At 54.8% G+C, this 19971-nt stretch overlaps 1 protein-coding gene across 3 annotated transcripts in view; it reads right to left on the minus strand.

The window, feature by feature from the left end:
- Positions 1 to 19971, minus strand: part of Card10 (caspase recruitment domain family member 10) — a 32760-nt gene that overhangs the window by 8321 nt on the left and 4468 nt on the right. For 2 of the 3 annotated variants that reach the window (XM_004634591.2, XM_023719012.1), the window contains 11 exons: positions 19533 to 19784; positions 18581 to 18718; positions 13886 to 14211; positions 9445 to 9636; positions 8539 to 8694; positions 7869 to 7994; positions 6433 to 6624; positions 5098 to 5232; positions 4718 to 4833; positions 3981 to 4009; positions 3481 to 3604 (listed from right to left, as the gene is read on the minus strand). In XM_004634591.2, the coding sequence (XP_004634648.1) occupies positions 3481 to 3604; positions 3981 to 4009; positions 4718 to 4833; positions 5098 to 5232; positions 6433 to 6624; positions 7869 to 7994; positions 8539 to 8694; positions 9445 to 9636; positions 13886 to 14211; positions 18581 to 18718; positions 19533 to 19767 (1769 nt within the window). In that variant the 5' untranslated portion in view covers positions 19768 to 19784. Of the gene's footprint in view, positions 1 to 3480; positions 3605 to 3980; positions 4010 to 4717; positions 4834 to 5097; positions 5233 to 6432; positions 6625 to 7868; positions 7995 to 8538; positions 8695 to 9444; positions 9637 to 13885; positions 14212 to 18580; positions 18719 to 19532; positions 19785 to 19902; positions 19966 to 19971 lie in introns of those variants that run through there. The other variant, XM_023719011.1, reaches the window with a different exon arrangement.

The following is a 19971-nucleotide window of genomic DNA, read 5'->3' on the forward strand; positions in this document are numbered from 1 at the left end:
AAAAAAAAAAAGTGTCTGAGACCAGCCTGGGCTACAAGTGAGCTCAAATACAGCCAGAACTGCATAACAAGGTCTTGTCTCAAAAAGGGGGAGAGGGTTCAGGGTCCAAGATTTGATCCCAGGTGTGCCCTGCCGGCCCTGCCCCTGGGGTGCACTGAGACAGCAACTTCGACTGGGCCTGGTGGCGCATGCCTGTAATCCCAGCACTTAGGACACTGAAAACAGAAGATCACTACGAGTCTAATGTGTGCAGTGTGACCCTGCAGACCCTGCACTAAATACGTTTTTCAAAAAAGAGGGGAGTGACTGGGGATATGGCTCGGTGGGAAGAGAGTGGGTTCAGCCCACTATCGAGGTGAAAAACATGTAAGTCACCAACCTCCAACCCTGGGGCCACCAAGTACAGGAGAAAGCTGTGAAATTTGCAGGGTCCAGATCAACTCTATTTTTGTTGGTTTGTCTCCTGCCTCCTCACCCCTTCCTGATAAATATAACTGTTCTTAAGTGCCTTCTTCCAGGTAAATCCCACTACTGTCTCTCCAGCTTCTGTTTCGGGCCAGCTACTAGCTTTCTCTCCCTGTGGGTGTGGGCAGAGAAAGTTGAGGCCAGGTCAGAGGGCACCGGCAGAACTCCGGGTCCAGATGGCCACAAATCTGTTCACTGCAAGCGTCGTTAAAACACCGATGCTCTCGGGAGGGTCCAGGAACCACCAAGTGCTCAAGAAAAACCAGACTTCCACTGCTGTCAGGTGTGATTCAAGCCAAAGCACCACCCTTAGCCTCAGTTTCCCTATCTGTCTCAAATCCACAGACCACTGACCCCGCCATGCCCTGAGGACAGCAGCCCAGCAAGCAACCTGCACCAGGCCTTCTGGAGCCTCCCACCCAGTTGACCCCTGCAATTCCAGCATCCTGACCACCCTCAGTCCCCCAGGGCTCTTCCTGCCCCTGCCTGCTGCTCCCTGAAGACCAGCTGTGGCACCCTCTCCTCCAAGACACCCTCATCAACCTCCCCACATCACAAAATGACTTTCCTGAGCTTTTCCGAAGCAGTATCCTGTTTCCCAGAGTCTCTGGGGCTCCCTGGACCGGTTCAGCCCTCCCAGCTCCAGGCACTGATGAGCACAACCGCAAGGAGAAGACTCCAGGCAGGCCAGCAGCTCAGGACACTGACACAGGAGAGTCCGCCAGCTCTGAGCAGCAGCGGGCACCAAAGCACTATGGGAAGATCCAAGCAGCATCTATGTCTGTTTTGTGCCACGCAGAGTCTGGCAATGCTGAGACCTAAGTGTGTCACACAAATGATGGAATATAACCCTCCCAACAGCCCTGTGGGAGGCAACTGTGATTACACCCACATAGGAGAGGAGGGAAACTGAAGCTCAGGGAAGTTATAACTTGCCAAGGATGGCACAGCTGGTGGGTAACAAAGTCGGGCCATGACCCATCAGAGCCCTTTGTGCGCAAGGACAGAAAGTCCTAGAGATCCGGAGACCATGTGATCAAGTCTGAGCGGGGCGGAGCTTGTGGGCAGATGGCACTCCAACTTTCTCAAAAATACTCCCTGCCCACCCCTCCTCACCCAGCACCCCACTTCACTCAGGCTCCTCCTGTGGTCTCCCTACCCAGCTCTCTGTCCCTCCAGCATCCCCACGGCCAGCTGCCTATCCTCCCCTGCCCTTCCCACCTCCAGGCAGAAGGCAGAGCAAGGGGAACAGGTGGCAAAGAGACTGAGGGGAAGAACCAGCAGGCCATGGGAAAGAGGCAAGAAAATGCCCCTCACAGCGCCCTGCAGGGATGGATGCTCTCCATAAGCTTGAGTAGCTTTGACAGAGCTGGGCTCAAGGCCGCAAGCCTGTAATCCCAGCACAGTGATTGCGACTTACAGATTTAGCAAAACCCTGTCTCAAAATACAAAGGGGGGTGGGGAGCAGGAGATGTAGCTCAGTGCAAAAGCTCTGGGTTCAATCCCCAGAACCGAAAAGAAAGAAACAAAACACACAGACCAGGAGACCAAGGCTCCAGAAAAATCCAGTGTGCTACCACAGCCCCACAGCAGCTGCAGCCAGCACAGATGTGAGCTGGGAAGCTGGTTCCAAAGCCCACTCTTCCCAGGACACAGATGAGTCACCAGGTCAGGTTCAGGCCCCTACCTTCCTCCCCGCCTATCCCCCTCTTTCCCTCTTAGCACCCCCTGTCCCACCCCACTCTGCTTTCCCTCCAACTCCCTTCTCCCCAGGACAGGGTCAGCAGAGGTGCCTAGGCTGGGCAGAGCCTCCTGCGCCCCCGCCACATCCTGGTGCCCCCTGGCCCGTAGCCAGGGCCCCTGCTGTGGGCCTGGCTGGAGGAAGGGAGGAAAGGCCTAGGCGGGCAGGAAGGGAGGCGCCTCCGCCCCTTCCCCCAGAAGCATGTCCTGCGCAGGCAGAAACAATGTCGTAGGGGGTGTGGGTGGGGGCAGGGCCTGGACACAGCCCTGGACAAGCAGCCTCCAGGAGGCAGGAGGCCCACGGTTCTGCTCTGCCCTGGCATGTCGCACAACCCGACCCACATTCCAAAGCAGACAATCAATCGATGCTCCCCAACTTGAATCTGACCAGGTCACCGCGGCCCTGCCCCTGGTCAGCAGTGTGACTGTGAGAATGCTCCTCAACCTTTCTTAGCCTCAGTTTCCTCCTTTGTGGACAGAGAACGCTGGAAGGCAGCCAGCAGCAGGCCTGGCAATTAATAGCAACCAAACCCACCCAAGGCTTCCCAGACAGCACAAGCCAAAGCCTGCGCGAGGTCCCAGCCTGACTCACCAACCCCCCCACCCTCCCAGCCCTCTCACCCTCCACCCCTGACCCCACCAGCCTTGGCTCTCCCTGCAGCTGCTCACCTTGCCCAGATGAGCTCAAACAAAGGTCACTGTCAGGCTGTTAGCACAGGCTGCTGGCCCCCACCCCTCCTTCTATCCACTGGAGGCATAGGCAGGACCCACTGACAACACTCGCTACCCAAGGTGTGTTCATCGCTAAAGCTCTATGACTCCCATTTCAGCCTGTGGGGACTCCAGTGGCGGCCCCAGTCCTCACCCCCAGCAAGATGATCAGCAGGATGGCTCTGTCCTGGAGGACCAGCAAGCAAGCAGCTGGGACAAAAGCAGCCTGAAAGCAACCACTGTTAACTAGGCAGCTACTGCATGCCTGGCAAGGTCAGGCTCTGAGTCATAAACCTCAGAACACCCACATGCAGAGAGATCACCACCATCCCCCCTTGACCAGGGAGGAAACTGAGGCCGGCGGAGAGGTGGCCGGCCCAATTCAGAGATGATAATAGCACCAGGGCTCCAAGCTAAGGTCTGCCTGTGTGGAGAGGCCTAAATAGTCCACACTGCTCAAAGCACAGGCTTTTGCCAGCCCCTCCTGCCGCCCAGCCCCCATCCTTCATCTCAGTCTCAGGTGCAAAGCCAGCCCCAGCCCCAACCTGCGCAAATGGCTGCTACCTGTTGAGAAGGCCCAGGCCACATCCCCGGCCCAGGAGGCTTTCCGGCTTTCCCAAAGGCCACACGCTGTCAGAGGATGAGGATGAAGAGAGGCCAGGGGACCAGGGCTTAAGCGTCACACTCCCTGGGGAGGAACAGTGAAGGTCAGGGGTCTGGGAGGCAGGGACATCCAGGGTGTAAGACAAGAGGGGTGCAGCGGGACACTGGGCCCACTGGCTCAGAACCTCCTGGGTGACCCTCTGGTTTCCCAGAGGACAGCAGGGTGGGTAGGAAGTGAGGAGTCCTATGTGCCACATCTGGAGCAAGAGGTAATGGCTGGGACTGGTCAGGCTGGGCAGCCTGAACCTGGCCGCAAGAACTGCCCAAGCAGGCCCTGGTCAGGAGCACAGTGTAGCCTGAGACAACAGGACACAGGCTGTGGCAGAACAGGCACACAGGCCTGAGGAAGACTGCCAAGTGCCTCTGTGGGATGAGCCCCCCAGGGAGCCCCAGGCCATTACCTGTGATGTCTGACATGCTGCTGAAGGACCTGGGCAGAGAGGGGCAGGGAGGAGTCAGGAGGTGAGGCAGAGTGGGCAGAGTCTCTCGGCTCCTTCCCACCCCCAGGCGAACTAAAGTTCCCACAATCCCAAGGACACGTAGACTAGACCCCAGTCAAGGGCCTAGGCACTGGGCGCCACACTGCCTGGCTCCCCTGAAGTGACAGGGCAAGAAGTTACTGCCTGTGGTGCAGGTCGTGCTACGGCTTCCCGTCCTTCCAGGCCACCTCCTTCTGGAAGCCTCCGCTGGCTTCTCAGTCCTCACTCACCCCACTGCTATCATCCCGTTGTGGCCCACAGGCACAACAGCCTGCCTCGACGTTGCCACTAGCAGAGATGGCTTGGCTTTCCTGGCCTCTGTCTCGTCTGATGCCTGAACCTGGGGCCTGACATTTCCTTGTCCCTAGATCCCTGATCCCTGGAAACATTCTCCACATGCCCTGGTCCTGGGCCACCAGCCATCCCTTAGGCTGAGGATCTTTGAGATCCTCAAGTTACTTGCCCACCTGGGCCCTCACTGTCCTCTGGCCTTGTCTTAACCCTGACTTGGTCCCTCCTAGGATACTTGAGTCTGCAGAGTTCCAGCCACGTAACACAGGTGTCTGTGTGTGTGGGCCTGACTCTGGCATGGGGGCCCAGGGAGGTGGCTGTTCAGGAACCCAACCTCCTGGGTCCTCCGTGCTCCTCCAGTCTGTTACCTCTTAGGTGGCTCAGGGTCCTCCTCACGCTGCCGGCGGAGGATGGAGCCGGCGCTGGGGGGAAAGGGCAGGATGGACAGGCGGTTGATCTCCTTCTCACTGTCGGTGGCCTCCTCCTGCAGCATGGGGCCAGGCCTGTGTCACCTCCCAGCCCAGAGCAGAGGACCAGGCTCCATGTGATCAATGTGTGTGAGTGGCTCCCCAGGTCTCCTGATGCCCAAGTGCCCCGGGGGATTTAAAGAAGTCCTGGCCTCCCCGGGCTTCCCCTGGGTGGAACCTTTGGCAAACTGGAGCATGCGCCGAACCCTGGTAATTATAGGAACAGGCAGTTATAGGAACACCGTGGGCACCCCCATAACTGGGGCAGGTGGACATCTTACCGAGGTGTGAGGCTCAGATCCCCCCAGAACAGCCACTTCCCCTGCTGCTTCTGGGCCTCCCAGCGGGGAGGGGAACTCGCTGAGACTCCAGGTGCTGCTGAAGTTGGAGCACAGGGAATGGGAGGAGGCACAGGCCTGAAAGAGCATGGGGGTGGAGGGAGCAAGGCTGAGCCCCGGCAACTGTGCGGCAGGCACAGGACAGAGCTGGGACACAGCCAGTCAGATTCTAGTCCTTGTGACGCTCAGATGCTCAAGGAGAGACAGACTGCAAACTAGAAGAGAAGCAGGATCACCCCAAGGGCAATGACAGCAGAAGGATACAGGGCACAGGGAGCTCTCAGAAGCCTCGCCCATGCTTTCCAGAGAAAGCAGGCTTAGAACTGAGAACTCAAGGATGTTTCGGGGCTAACTAGGTGCAGCTGGGAGCCTGGTCTAGCAGACAGACCGCATATACAAGGGCCCTGAGGCAGGACCACGACACACTCAGAATGAAAATGCTGAGACCCAAAGAACCAAGCTAAAGGGAAGAAGGTGCCCGGCCTCTCGGGCATGATGAAGGACCTGGCTTTTCCTAAGAGCAGAAGAACCACAGGAGCTTCTAACATGTGAGAGGTCACAGCTTCCTGCCTCCAACTGCATTCTTCCAGGCCAAGCCCATCCCTGCCAGGCCCACCGAGCCCATAGATAAGCCATTCAAGACAGGAAAAAATGAAGCTGGCTGTAGCCCCAGGACCACTGACTGCCTGGCTGATGGTGACCACAGGCCCCTAAGCCCCTCTGGCTCCTGTACAATGCGGAGTGTGATTGTTCATCTTGACCATCAACATGAGCCGCTTGAGACACACCCAGGAGACTCCAAAGCACACTCTTGAGTGGCTGTGGGGGGCGTGACCTTAGAGGGCCCCCTCTGTCTCTTCCTTGTCTCTGCTTCCTGGCTCTCAGGAGGGGAGCGGCTTTCCTCCTCCATTCTTTGTCTGCCTTGGCAGCTGACCATGGACTGCAACCTCAGAAGCCATGAGCCAAAGGAAACCTCTGCTTCTGTTTGTGTGCCAGGTGTTTTGTCCCAACAACAGAAAACCGACTAATAGAAGAGGATTAGGGTAGCTGGTCTCTGGAGCACTGGAAGGCCTGTCCCAAACCACACTAGCTTATCTCCAAGGTCTACATCCTCCATCTCAACGTCCTTGCCTGAGAATGTGCAAAAACAGGCCAAAGACAATTCTCAAGGTCTGTGCCAACCCACAAACTCCGAACTGTATGTGTGTCCGTCCTGCTCACAAATCCACACCAGCTCCTGCTGGGACCCTAGGCTACCACCTCCCTGACCCCGCTCACCTTGAGGCAGGAGCTGCCCTGGCTGCGCTGCAGCTGGGCCTCCAGCAGTGCCTTAGTACCCTCCAGGGTGGTGAGCGTGGTCAGCAGCTTGTCCCGCTCGGCCTCCAGCCCCCGCACCTGCTTGCGGTACTGATCCTTCTCGATGAGGCTCTGCGAGTACTGCAGCTGGATGCGGTCACGGCTCTGGATGGCCTGGAGGAAGCAGAGGGCAGCAGCCGCTAAAGGAGCTGCACTGGCCCAGCATCTGAGTGGCAGCCACCATCTAGCAAGCTCTTCCTGTGTGCCAGGCCCGACGCTGAGTATCAGCTCTTTGCATCTTCGTGGTGACAGACTGAGATAGCATCCTCATTCTTTCTTTTGCAGCTAGAGAAACCATACCCACAGGGCAGAGCCGGACTCCAACCAGCCAGTCCAGCTGTAGAGTCAGGCTCTCAGGTGCGTCACTAAGACTACCCTAAAATACTTCCAGGAGACCTACCACGCTCCCAGGGCTTGGTTCACAGCACTCAAGTCAGTGCAGGAGCACAGAGGCCAAGCCCTGCCCTTTGCATCCTGAGTACTTTTCTCCACAAGGAATGCCTGGGACTGGAAGTGGCTTGGTGCATGTGCATTCCTGGGCCTTGCCCCAACCATCTGAATGAGAAAATCCAGAGAAGAAACCCCAAGTCTTCACCCTCAACCCCCAGCCTCTGAGACTGAGGGCCATTCTCAAGTGCAAACTTCAGCGCCTTGCCTGGGACTCAAACATGGTCAAGGACAAACCCACCCATCCTCCCCTGCATGGGCAGCCTCACACAAGGCAGGCAGGGCATAAAGGAACTGGCCCCGGCGCCAGAGCCCGCCCCTCGGCCTCGGCAGGAGGCAAAGGCTACAGTCCCCAGGGACCAGAGCCAAAACTTTTGAGAATTTCTTCGTCAGCAAATATTTTCAGGCACCTCATCTATGTTGGCCTTGCCTATGATACAAAGAGAACAAGAGACTCAGAAGTGAAGGCCGCCAGGCCTGACTTTATTAACTGTCTTGGGAGTGTGAGTAAGAGATGGGCTTAGGGCGCAAGGCTGGCAGCTCTGGACCAGCATCTGATTCACGAAGGGCCTGGATACCTGGCTCCAGTACTGCTGGTTGCATGACCTTGGCCATGTCCTTCACCCCCTTTTGGTCCTGTGCAATGAAGGGATGTGAGGTGTTTGCTTTTAGACCCATATCAGATGAGACTAGCTAGTCTGAGGCCCAGGTCTTATATTCTAGCAAATTCCAGGTTTGTTCAAGTGCACCCAAAAACACTTGTCTCTGCAGCCCTGCTGTCCTATCCTAAAGCAGCCAGTGTACTGCCAAAATCTCTTTCTAAAATCCGAGTCTTACCCACTTCTCCTCCTCTTCCCCTGGACCAGATCTGTCAGTGGGATCAAGGCCAGGGCACAGCATACTGGGCTCACCTGGTCCCGCTCCTTCTCGATCTCCTCCAGCTGGGCCAGCACGGTGGCCATTCTGTGCTTGTACAGGTCACAGTCCTTCTGCAGCGTGCGGTGCTTGAGACGCAGGTCCTCCATCTCCTGCAGGTACTGCAGGCAGGGAGGATGGTGCGCTCATACCACAGGTCAGCACAAGGGAAGCCAGCCAGCAGGTGCCCAGCAGAACCCTGGGAGAGGCCTGAGCCCCAGCCTGAGCATCTACCTCCCCAGTGGGACGGTCCAGGCCACCACCTCATCTCACTGTCTACTCTGCAAACTGCAGAACAAGAGCAGTGCTGTCCCCCAGCCTGCGTGGCTCTGCTGAACCTGGGACCTGCTGCCCCTTCCCCTGCTCAGCTCCCTGCACAGCACTGTCTTCTGCTGTCTGATATAGCGCCTGTGGGGTCATGCGGGCACACGGCACCAGTCTCCCAGCTAGAAGCAGCTTTGCCGGAGCAGGGCCTTTGTTCTGTTTCCTGGTAACTCCCAAGGGCCTAGCAGGACTGTCAGTATCTGATGCATAGTTCTCAGCATGGTGCCTACACAGAGATGCTGGAAAGTGGGCTGAAAGAGACCTATGAGGCTCGACACTTCCTCCCCCCAGAGAGGGACAATGGCACTGAAGGGGGCAGCGGGGGGGGGGGGCGGGTGCTACCTTGTCCCGCAGCTCCTCAGCCCACTGCAGCTCCCCCTGCACGGCATGCAGCTTCTGGCACAGCTCCTGCCTGCTGTCCTGCGCCTCCCGCCAGTCATGCTCCAGAATGTCAAGGAGGATGCGCTCGGAGCCCGGTGCCCCTGGCCGGCTTGCCTCCTGGGGGTCAGAGTCCACAGCCACCTCAGCACCTGCCCTAGGCCCCATGATGGGTATGGGGAGGAAGGAGGACCCCAGCCCTCAGTCCTCGGACCCCACCTATGAGCTCTGCCAACTTGGCCTAGAGCTTTGACCCTTCTGGACCTCCGTTTCCCCCTTAGAGTAGGCTCAGCCCCCAGGAACTTCTGGGATACAAATGAGATAAGTGCAGCCATGACCTTAGACTCAGATAAAATCCTGGATCACTCTTTTCTCTGCCCCTACCCCACACCCAAAGCAGCATCCAAAGCCTAAGCTCACTCCCCTGAGTGATCCCCAAAGAGCTAGGGCTGGGTACTCCCAGCCCCATGAAATACACTGGTTTCCATCTGTCACTTCCAGGTGGAACTAGGCCAGGGTAAGGCCATGCTGCTTCAGACCTGCCACAGGCCACCAAGCCCGCCCTGGGCCACTCAGCCCTCGGGGGCCTCTACAAACCCCTGGAAGCTGGGAGGCCCTCTTCCCAGGAAAATGTTCACCCATAGGATCAGGTGCATGGTTTGGGGTTCAGAGGCTACACAGACCCTGGGTTAAACCCACAAGGGGAACAGTGGGCAAGGATCCTCCACTCAGAGCTCCGGATGGGCAACTGGCCAGATACATCCAGATCTCAGACCCTGGGTCTGTCTGGAATCCTCCACTCTCCAGACCTGGGGAGCCCAGTGAGCGTCAGGGGTCCGCCCCCCACCGTCCCCCAGGACTTCACGCTACCTGCTGCAGGCCCTCCTGCAGCTCCTGCAGTGATGCCGTCAACCGCTGGTTCTCAGCCCGCAGCTCGGAGACCAGGTCCACGCTGTCTGGCTCCCTCTCCTTCTCCTCAGCCGCAGGCAGCACCCCCCGGGCCCTGCGCAACAGTGTACACTCCTCCTCCAGACGGCTGACCTTGAGCTTGAGCTGATCCACCTGGGACACAGACCACGGTCAGCCCAGGGAGGGACCCACAAGGTCACTGAATGAGGGAAGGGGTCCTGTTCCCTCCCTCCTGAGTGCCTCCAGGTGTCCTCCAGGACTTGCTCCTCCAGGACAGGCCCGGCAGATGCAAAAGTAGTGGTGAGAGAGGAGAGAAACAAGGCCAAGGTCACCCTCCTACAGGACGCTGCTCCATGACCTTGTGGGTGATACTGTGTTACCGCCTGCGCAGCGCCCCAAGGCCTTGACACTGAGTTCAGCCCATGGGGCCCAGAATTATTGTGACAGAGGAGGGGCAGCATAAGAAGAGCGGGCACAGGGGTCTGTGCCCAGCTCTGCCTCAACTCAGGGTGGCCTTAGCCAAGTCATCACTGTGCCTTGAACTCATCTGAACCCAGAGGGGGAAGGAACAGTTAGGAATCTGACGGTGTCACCCAGCCCAGAATGCAAAATGTCCCCTTCCACCGCCACCTCCAGCTCCACACACTCTCAGGACAGACTGGGCTGGGTCTTCCTCCCCTGAAGACATCCCTAACAGATCTACTCCAAGACCAGGCACTGGACTCCACTTCCCCACCAACACCTGCAAGTCCAAAGTTCCAGTTTCAATTTTGCCACTTTTAGGCTCTGTCATTACAAGCAAGCCGCCTACCCTCTCTGAGCCTCAGTTTCCTCATGAGTGAAATGGGCCCCATCAATCCTCTCACCCTTCCATCTGCCTCCCAACATCACTGCAAGAATCCAACAAGACAGTGACAGTAGACAGGACAGACTACAAAGCTGCCACAGGAGTGATGTGGCTCACCTGACTGCTCTAAATAAAATTAAAATCCCAGGACCCTAACAGTGACCAGTTCCTTGTGTGTAGCCAGGGCTGGCCCAGGCTGGGTCTGGCACCTGGGTGACGACTGCCAGGCAAGGCAGACACGCATGGCCAGTCTTCAGGCTCACACGTACACCCGGCCAACACTGTGTTCCAGATTCATGCAGCGTCTGGACAGTGATAAGAGAAGGCACAGGTGGCAGCCCAGAGAATGAAGCCACAGTCGGAGAAGGTCAGAGGGATCTCTGGGACTGCCCTCAGGTGTGCCGGCACCTCCTGCCCCAGGACTCAGTTTCCTCTCCAAGTAAATGATGTGCTAGTTCCCAGAGCCTCGGGGCCCAGAACAGCAGTACACATGTGCTCACACACACGCGTGCACACACATAAGCATGCTCACTCGCGTACACACACACGGAGCCCAAACACGGTCTGGCAACTTTACAAATGAACTGTGCACTCCTCCTCCGCCAGGACCCAGCAAGAAATCCATGACTCCCGCATTCCTTTCCGCTCACAAAACACGCTTTGTGAGCGGCTGGAGGAAGACAGCTGGTCCCCAGGGCAGGCACAGTCACACCCTTCACAGCCAACCGCAGCCACACACCATGGCCTCCCACTGACCTGTGGCCAGCCGGGCTCCGGATGAGTTCAGAGGACAGGGCAGGAGGGAGCCTCTGCCAAACACCAGGAACTGCGGATGCATTTAATCCGGGTGTACAGACTCACTTAGTACAAAATTACAGCGTTCCTTTCTTCAGTTTATGTTGCTTAGAAATAACAGCTCATTAAATTTGCACCTTATAAAACATGGGATTAAATCGCAGCCACCACACACCTGTCCCTGGGGGGAGGGGACCCAAGCTGCCGAGCCAGGCACAACAGATCTAAGTATCCACCTGTGCTGCTGCCTTTTTTTTTTTTTTTTTAAATCTTTTGTTTTTTTGAATTAGAGCCTCCCTATGCAGTTCAGGCTGGCCTTGAGAACACTTTGTAGCCCAGGCTGGTCTCAAGCTAACAATGATCCTCCTGTCTCAGCCCTCCCAAGTGCTGGGACTATAGGCACACAGTACCACGCCCAGCTCTTTTTAAATTTCAAGGCAAGGGCCAGGGAGAGGGCTCAGTGGCATAAGTGCTTGCCTGGCAAGTTTGAGGTCCTGAGTTCAACCCCTAGTACAAAAAAAAAGTTAAATTTCAAGACAAAAAAGCTCCAGAAATTAAGACACATATACGGGAGCTTATCTACTAACCGAATCTCTCCCTGTTCCCTCTACCTCCTCAGCTGGCGAAAAGTGACCCCAGTAGCGGTCATCCTACCTCTGTGTACCTGTACTGCATGCACACAGGCACTTCAGCCGCCTCTTGTCCTGCCCTGGGCCCTCCCTCACCCCAGCACCCAACGGCCGTGCACACACACAGGACATCTCCCAGTCGCTCGGCACACCTCCCTGTCACCTATGCCTGGGAAGAGGCCAACACACAAACCCCTCCCAACTCAAGCATGAGAGGAAGCCATGCCACCACGGTCTGCCCACCCCATCCTGGCCACCATGGAGCAGCAGCTTCTTTCTAGAAAAATTTCACAGCAAGATCTATGTCTGTTTCAGAAGAGGCACCCCTCTGAGTGAAGAGAGGGGACCCCCTACCTTGCCGCATGCCTTCCAGCAAATGCCAAGAGCAAAGCAGGGAATTCACCTTCTCTGTGCCTCGATGCCCTCCAGAATGAGGGAGGACGGCAGTGCCGACCCCCAACACGGGGCTGCTGGCAAGAGGAAGGAGTTGGTGCACAGAATAGCTGTGCTCGTAACTGCTGTGCTGTCCTCATCTGTGATCTCTTGCTCTTAAGAAGAGGAAACTGAGGCACTGGAAGGGACACTTGGCCACACCAGGTTGCTCAACAGAAACAGCCCTGGGCCCAGGACCTGTGTCCACAGTCGTGCCCACCACCCTTCCAAAAGCTTCTGCCTCAGACAGACAATGGCCTCACTGTCACCTCTCACCTCTACACTGGCCACCCACAGCTTCAAGCAAGACCAGCGGCCTCAACACACTGATCAGGGCTCTGCTCATCGAAACACCAACCTGCTGGGTATGTGCAGACACAGACGCCAGCACCCAGTGCCCTTCACCCACAACTCACACATGCCCACCACAGCCCACAGGCCCAGGCCACTGCCCACAGCACTGCATCCACAACCCCAGGCTCAGGCCAGAATCCCACTCTGAACTCTCAAAGTATTCAACAAAAGTGCCTACTGTGTGCTGGAAGTGTGTTACAGCCTTGGCACAGATTCTTGGCATTAATCCTTGGGATGATGGCTCACACCTATAATCCCAGCACTCGGGAGGCTGAGGCAGGAGGATCACTGTGAGTTCAAGACCAGCCTGGGCTACAAAGTGAGCTCAAGGCCAGCCTGAGGTGCATAGCAAGACTCTGTCTCAAAAAAGACAAAAAAAAAAAAAAGTCCTTGGGATGACACCCTGCAGTCAAAGCCAGTATAAACATGTCCAGTCCCAGAAAGAAACCAGGAAAGTAGCACTCAGGTTCCCACCTGGAGGGCCCAGCCTCACTGTCTGCTAAGGACTAGGTGAGACTTCCCCAGAGCCAAACAGAACCCTGGGAGGAGGCCAGCACCGGATCCAGGCAGACTGGTTCATGTCCAGGCCAGGTTGCTTCCTGGCTTGGTGACCTTGAGTCAGTCACTTCAACAACCCGAGCCCCCGTGTCTGTATTTAGAACAGGAACCTGGCCTCAAACTCACAGCGATCCTCCTGCCTCGGCCTCCTGAGTGCTGAGGTTATAGGCATGCACCACCACGCCCCGTGTGACATAGGTTCTGAGCACTGGCTTGGGCACCTGCAATTTCATCTTTTTCTCTCTATCTTGCTCCCACCCTATACTGAGGATTGAACTTAGGTGTGCTATTTATTTTTATCCTTATTTTTATCTTGAGACAAATACTCACTAAGCTGTCCTGGCTGGCCTGGAACTTAAAATCCTCCTGCTTCAGCCTCCTAAGTAGGTAGGATTCCAGGCATGTGTTACCACATCCAGCTCAATTCCTTGCCTTAAAAGTACTGAACCCTCCTCATAAGCCAAGGTTTGTCCACCTTGACACTGCCAATCTCTGAGGCTAGGTAATTCTGTCTTAAGTGCTGTCCTGAGCACAGCGGGGTGTTCAGCGGCATCGCTGGCTCCACTCACTACAACCCTCTAGTTGTGACAGCCAAAACTGTTCTGAGACTTGCGCAGATGTTTCAGAGGTGGGGCAAAATAGCCCCCAGCTGACCACATCCATAACCCAAGGAAGTGGGAACAAGGCAATTGAAGACCAGTCTATGAAGAGCAGGCTACAGCATCACTCTCCGCAGCTCCCCCCCCCCCCCCCCCCCCCCCCCCCGCCCCCGCTCCCCAGGGCTTACCGCCAGCTGCAGGTCGCGGCTGCGCAGCACTGCCGAGTTCTTCTCCTCACTCAGCTGGGCCAGGCGCATGGCGATCATGTAGTTCTCATCCTTGAGTCGGAGCAGCTCCAGGCTGCCGGCCTCCCAGTCCTCCCGCAGCCGCTGGCAGCGCTCCTGGGCCTGCTGCTGCTCCCGCAGGCGCTGCTCCAGCCCCGCCCGCTCCTCCTCCAGCACCCGGCCTCGCGCCTGAAGCTGCTGCTCCCGCTGCAACTGGCTCTTTCGCGCCTCCCGCAGCCTCCGCACCTCAGTCATCAGGAACTGAGTTAGGCCCTCATGCCCCTCTTCATCTGCAGGGACGGAAGAGAGAGAACAGGCAGGGCGTGAGATAAACGCCAGGGGAAGAGGGGGATGCTCAAAGAAGCCATAAAGCCACTAGAAGGAAACTCTGGAACATGCCTGGGTCATTCCAGGTGAGACACAAAATCCAGGGATTAAAAGAAAGGTCAACAAATCTATACCCAAATGTGACAATCTCTGAAACAGGAAAGCTGCAACTAAGTTAAAAGAAACACAAAGACTTGGTGGAACACGCCTATGATCCCAGAACTTGGGAGGCTAAGGCAGGAGAATTGCTGCAAATTCAAAACCAGCCTGAACTACATAGTGAAATGCTGTCTCAGAAAGACAAAAAAGAAAGGGGGGGGATGCTACATAACACTAAAAGCCACAATATATAAAGAGCTCCTGAGAATCAATTAAGACAAACAGCTAAATAAAAAGATAGGCAGGGGGCCAGGGAGATCACTCAGTAGAACAAGTGCTTGCCTGGCAAGCAAAAAGGCCTGAGTTCAATCCCCAGTTCTGTAAAAAAAAAAAAAAAAAAAAGATAGGCAAAGGCTATCAATAGGCAAGTCCCAAAATAATAATATGACTAATAAACACAACTTCACTAGCAATAATAGCAATAGCTATTAACATCTGTTGGGGGCCAGGGAGATAGCTCAGTAGAATAAGTGCTTGCCTGGCAAACGGCAGGGTCCTGAGTTCAATCCCTGGTACAACAACAACAAAAAAATTTGTTGACTTCCTTCTTTGTGTTAGATACAGGCAGTAACTACCTAATATTCATGACACTTTAAGGTAGATGCTATTACTGAGTTCTTTTTTAAAAAGAAAAACTGGAAGTACAGAGAACTCATTCGTTCTAGGCTTAGAACAGAGTAAGCTGTGAACTACATCACTCAATGAGATATAAAAGCCTCATACAAAACTATTATTTGTTGCACCTGCTTTGGCAAGTGCAGGGACCAGGGTTCGATCCCTGGTCCCACATGTCATACCAGCCCCAACCCTGAAGCATGCTGAGCTGGTGACCAAATCTGGGCGTGGTGGCGCAGGCCTATAATCACAGTGCTGGGGAGGCTGAAAACAGGAGGATCACTACAGTCCAAGCTGCGTAGTGAGACTCTGTATCAAATAAATAAATGAAAAAAATTATTTTTTATATATCAGCCTGGCCAAAATATTAAAACATTTTTTAACATTCAAAAAATGATCTGGGCTGGTGAGATGGCTCAGTGGTCTAAAGCACCTACTTAGAACAAGCTTAGCAAAGCACAAGGACCGCGGTTCAATCCCCCAGCACCACATGCCAGCCAGCCCCGCCCCCTGGTGGGCTGAGCTGGCCACACACACACACACACACACACACACACACACAAATAAATAAATAAATAAATAAAATTTAAAAAAAAAAAGAAGGTTTAAAAAAAATAAAAATAAAAATAAAAATAAATAAAAATTAAAAAAAAAAAATGATCTGGGGCCGGCCAAATAGCTCTGCAGATTAAAGTGCCTGCAAGCAGGTGCAGGGGCTGGGGGTTCAGTCCCCAGGCCTGCCATGCCAGCTCCGCCCCTGGGGCACACTAAGATGGCAATTGAGACTGGGCACGGTGGTGCACACTTGTAATCCCAGCTCTTGAGAGGCTGTAAACAGGCGGATCACTACAAGTCCGATCTAGAAAGTGAGACCCTGAACACTCTGTAGACCCTTCCCTAAAACACAAAATAACAAAACAAAAAAATAAATAAATAAATAAAAAGTGGTCTGGAAAAAAAAAAAAGTGATCTGGGGCCAGGGATTTAGCTCATTGGGCAGAACCTGTTTGGTAAGTATGAGGTCCTGAGTTTGATTCTTTTTTTTTTTTTTTACTGAGTTTGATTCCCAATACCCCCCCAAAAAAAATTATCTCCAGGATTCCTTTTTTTTTTTTTTTTTTTGCAGAACCAGGGATTGAATTCAGGCCCTTGCGCTTGCCAGGGAAGCGCTTATTCCACTGAGTCATCTCCCCGGCCCCTCCTCTTGGATTTTTTTCAGTTGGCTGATTGGTTTTTATTTTTGTTTTGTCTTTGATGATGATGATGATGTTGTATTTGGTACAGGGTCTCACTGTGCAGCTCAGCCTCATGGTGATCCTCCTGTTTTTGGCCTCTCCAGTGCTGGGATTACAGGTGTACGCTACCACACCCAGACTCAATGGCCAGCTCAGAGCACCTGGGGTATAGTCCCTGAGCTATCTTGCTGTCCCTTGTTTAGTCTTTTTGAGACAGGGTTTCACAATGCAGTTCAGGCTGGCCCTAAACTCACTTGTAGCCCAAGCTGTACTTCAACTCTCAGCAATCCTCCTGCCTCAGCCTCCCTAGTGCTGGAATTACAGGCACGCACCACCACACCTGGCTGATCCCCAGAATTCCTGAAGGTACAAAAAAATGGGCACTCACACACTGCTGGTAGAGGTATGCAGATATAACATAAAATACACAGCCAAACTGGGGAGATAGCTCAGCGGTTTAAGTGCCTGCCTGGCAAGCAGAAGGAACCTGGTTCGATCCCTAATACCATATGCTGTGCCAGCCCCAAAACCGGGCGTGGTAGCGCATGCCTGTAATCCCAGCACTGGAGTGACTGAGACAGGAGGATCACTATGAGTCTCAATTACATAGCGAGATCCTCATCAAACAAACAAATAAATAAATAATTATTTAAAAAATATACGGGGCGGGCTGGAGAGATGGCTCAGTGGTCTAAAGCACTTACTTGGAACAAGCTTGGCAAAGCACAGGGACCCCGGTTCAATCCCCCAGCACCACATACCAGCCAGCCCCGCCCCCTGGTGGGCTGAGCTGGCCACACACACACACACACACACACACACACACACACACTAAATAAATGTAAATAAATAAATAAAAAATATATAGGGGGACTCAGGTCAATAATTTCTGACATTGCCAGTTAAACAGAAGACCCAATGTTATTATGGGCTACTGGATTCTTTTAGAATATTTTGCTGAGTTTACACACCTATAATATTCAATAACGGAACTTAGAAAAAATGGGGTATACCAATGAATGTCCATTTTGTATCTGTGTATTCAAAGTGGTTAGGATGGATATATAGTTGCATTCTCTTAATGAATAGAATGATTTGTTCTAATGGTGTTTGTAAATAGGATCACAAGTCCACTTCTTATACAGCAATTAACCACTAAGAAGAATATATGCAGTGTATTATTTGTTGAAACTGTACTTCCGATTTGATTTGAAACTGTCTGCTATCTGTTTATCAATAAAACTTTGAAAAGAAAAAATATAGGGCCAGTCAAATAGCTCAGTGGATTAAAGCCCCTGCAAGCAGGGGCAGGGGCTGGGTGTTATGCAGGCCACGCCCCCGGGGCACGCTGAGACAGCAATTGAGACTGGGCATGGTAGTGCGCACCTGTAATCCCAGCTCTTGGGAAGCTGTAAACAGGCTACAAGTCTGATCTAATAGTAAGACCCTGAACACCCTGTAGACCCTTCCCTAAAATACAAAAAAATAAAAAATAAAAAATACACAGCCAAGCACAGGGGCATACACCTGTAATCCCAGCACCGAGGAGGCTGAGGCAGGAGAACTGCCAAGAGTCCAAGGCTAGCCCGAGCTATATATAACAAGTTCAAGGCCAGCCTGAATTAATATGGCAAGACCTTGTCTTAAACAACCAAAAGTAAAATAAAATACACATACTCTTTGAGAAATTCCACTTCAGAAACTCTCCCCAGTTCGGAGAAGTAGAACTGTACAAGGATGCGCACACCACATCATAATGCTACACAGCAGGAAATAACCTAGATGTCCATCTTCCAGGCTGGGTTAAACGAATTATGTCACAACCTCACTCACGCACGTTATCCAGTCACTGAAAACGAGTGCAGACAAGGTAGAAACACTATTCACACCAGCCACTCAGAGAAAAAAAACTTCCAGGCAACACTCACACACCAAGCAAGGGTGTGTGCAGGAATGGAAAAACAAGGGGACTTGCCAAAGTGCCACCAGCAGAACAGAGCTAAAGGAAAGATTTTCTCTTTTCCTTCTCAAGTCACCTGGAGTCTTTGCATGTTTTGCATAAGAAACTATAAGCCTGTGCTGCTCAGACACATCATGTCTGAAAACAGTATTAGAAAGACTCATGTAAATCAAGTGGCCTAACTGGATTAGAATCTCAGTCCCTCCCGCTCCAGCCTATCCTGGGGATCTGAGCAAACAGCTTCAGTCTGGGCCTCAGTTTCCCTATCTGTTCAACAGGAATAGTGGGAGTGTTCCCCTGACAGCGACAGTGCAAGGAACTGCAGGGATGGCCTAAGCCTGAGACCTAGCAGGATCGGCTCACCGAGGATCATGGAGCAGCGCTGGGCAGGTTCCTGGCCCGTGAGGAGCGTGTAGTGTTCTGGGTAGTAGAACTCCAGGGCCTCCAGGAAGGCCTCGTAGCCCCTCTTTCCACGGCAGCGCAAGATGTCCATCAGACGCCCTGGAGAGGGGTGCACGCAGGTCATCTGCCACCCCCCAACCAGCAGGTTCCTCCCCCCCACGCTCAGGGGCCCACGTTCCCCAGATTTTTGAGCCAGTGACACACGCAGGGGCCTGTCCCAACACATCAGGGAGGAGAGCCTGTCTGCCACAGCCAGGGAGCCAGACCCCGGTAAGGCACCTGCACTCGGACAGCTCCCCAACACCCCCACAGTCCACCAACACAGATGGTGGGCTAGCAAAGGCAACCTATATTTTCAATGGCACGAGACCTCCTCCATCCCCCAAAGCATAGATTTCTCCCACCGGTCCTGGCCAGAGACACTACCATTAGACCCTCCTTGCTTTGCACAGGGGATGAAAGGCACGCCCTGGGAAAGAAGAGCCTGGTAAAATCGAGGCAAGTCCTGATCCTCTGAGGGAAAACGACTTTCTGAGGAGCCTGGGCCACAAGAGGAGGGGCCAGAACAGGCCAAGGTGAGCAAAGGGCACAGGGACGCAAGGCCACCAAGCGTTACCAAGGAGGTCCCAGGTCTAGCCACAACCACATCCAACCCTCTGCTCCACTGTGGGCCCAGGAAGTGGGTGCGAACCCCAGGACAGACAAACCGTGACGCCGGTGTGGGCACGGCCGCGGAGACGGGGTGTCTGGGTGGGGTTCTAGGATGGCGGGAGCCCCCGAACAGTCCACGCCAGCGAAGTGGAGACTGAGGCCCAAGGCGGCAGAGCCTCGGCCTCTCGCCCTGGGCTCCGGGCTACCGAGCCCCACCGGCTGCGCTCAGGTCAGGGTCCCCCGAGGCGCCCCAGGCGCTCACCGGTGCGGTTGACTCGGCACGGGAAGCGGTAGGTGCTCAGCACCTCTTCCTCGTCCTGCTCGTCGATGACCCGGCATTGGCGCAGATACGGCGTGAGCTTGGCCGGATTCAGGGCGCGCGTCAGCCGGTGTCTGACACCCTCGATGCGCTCCCACAGCGCGTCCTCCTCCGCCTCGGACCCGGAGCCGGCCCCGGCCTCCTCTTCTGCCTCCCCTGCCTCCGCCCGGTCCGGCATGGCCGCGTCTTCGGGGACTGCGGGAGACGGCGAGCAAGTGTCGCGGGTGGGGGGTCCGGGGCGGGAAGCGCAGCCCGATGTCCCCGCAGAGCGCTCCGAGCCCCCTCCACGCGCGCCCCGCCGGCCCGGACTCACCCCGCTCGCCGCGTCCGCCCCGGACTCCCGGCTCCGCACTCGGGCGGCGGCTCCGAGGGCGCAGGGGGG

This window comes from Octodon degus, unplaced genomic scaffold (assembly GCF_000260255.1).
Source record: "Octodon degus isolate 3935 unplaced genomic scaffold, OctDeg1.0 scaffold00064, whole genome shotgun sequence".
Lineage (NCBI taxonomy): Eukaryota > Metazoa > Chordata > Mammalia > Rodentia > Octodontidae > Octodon > Octodon degus.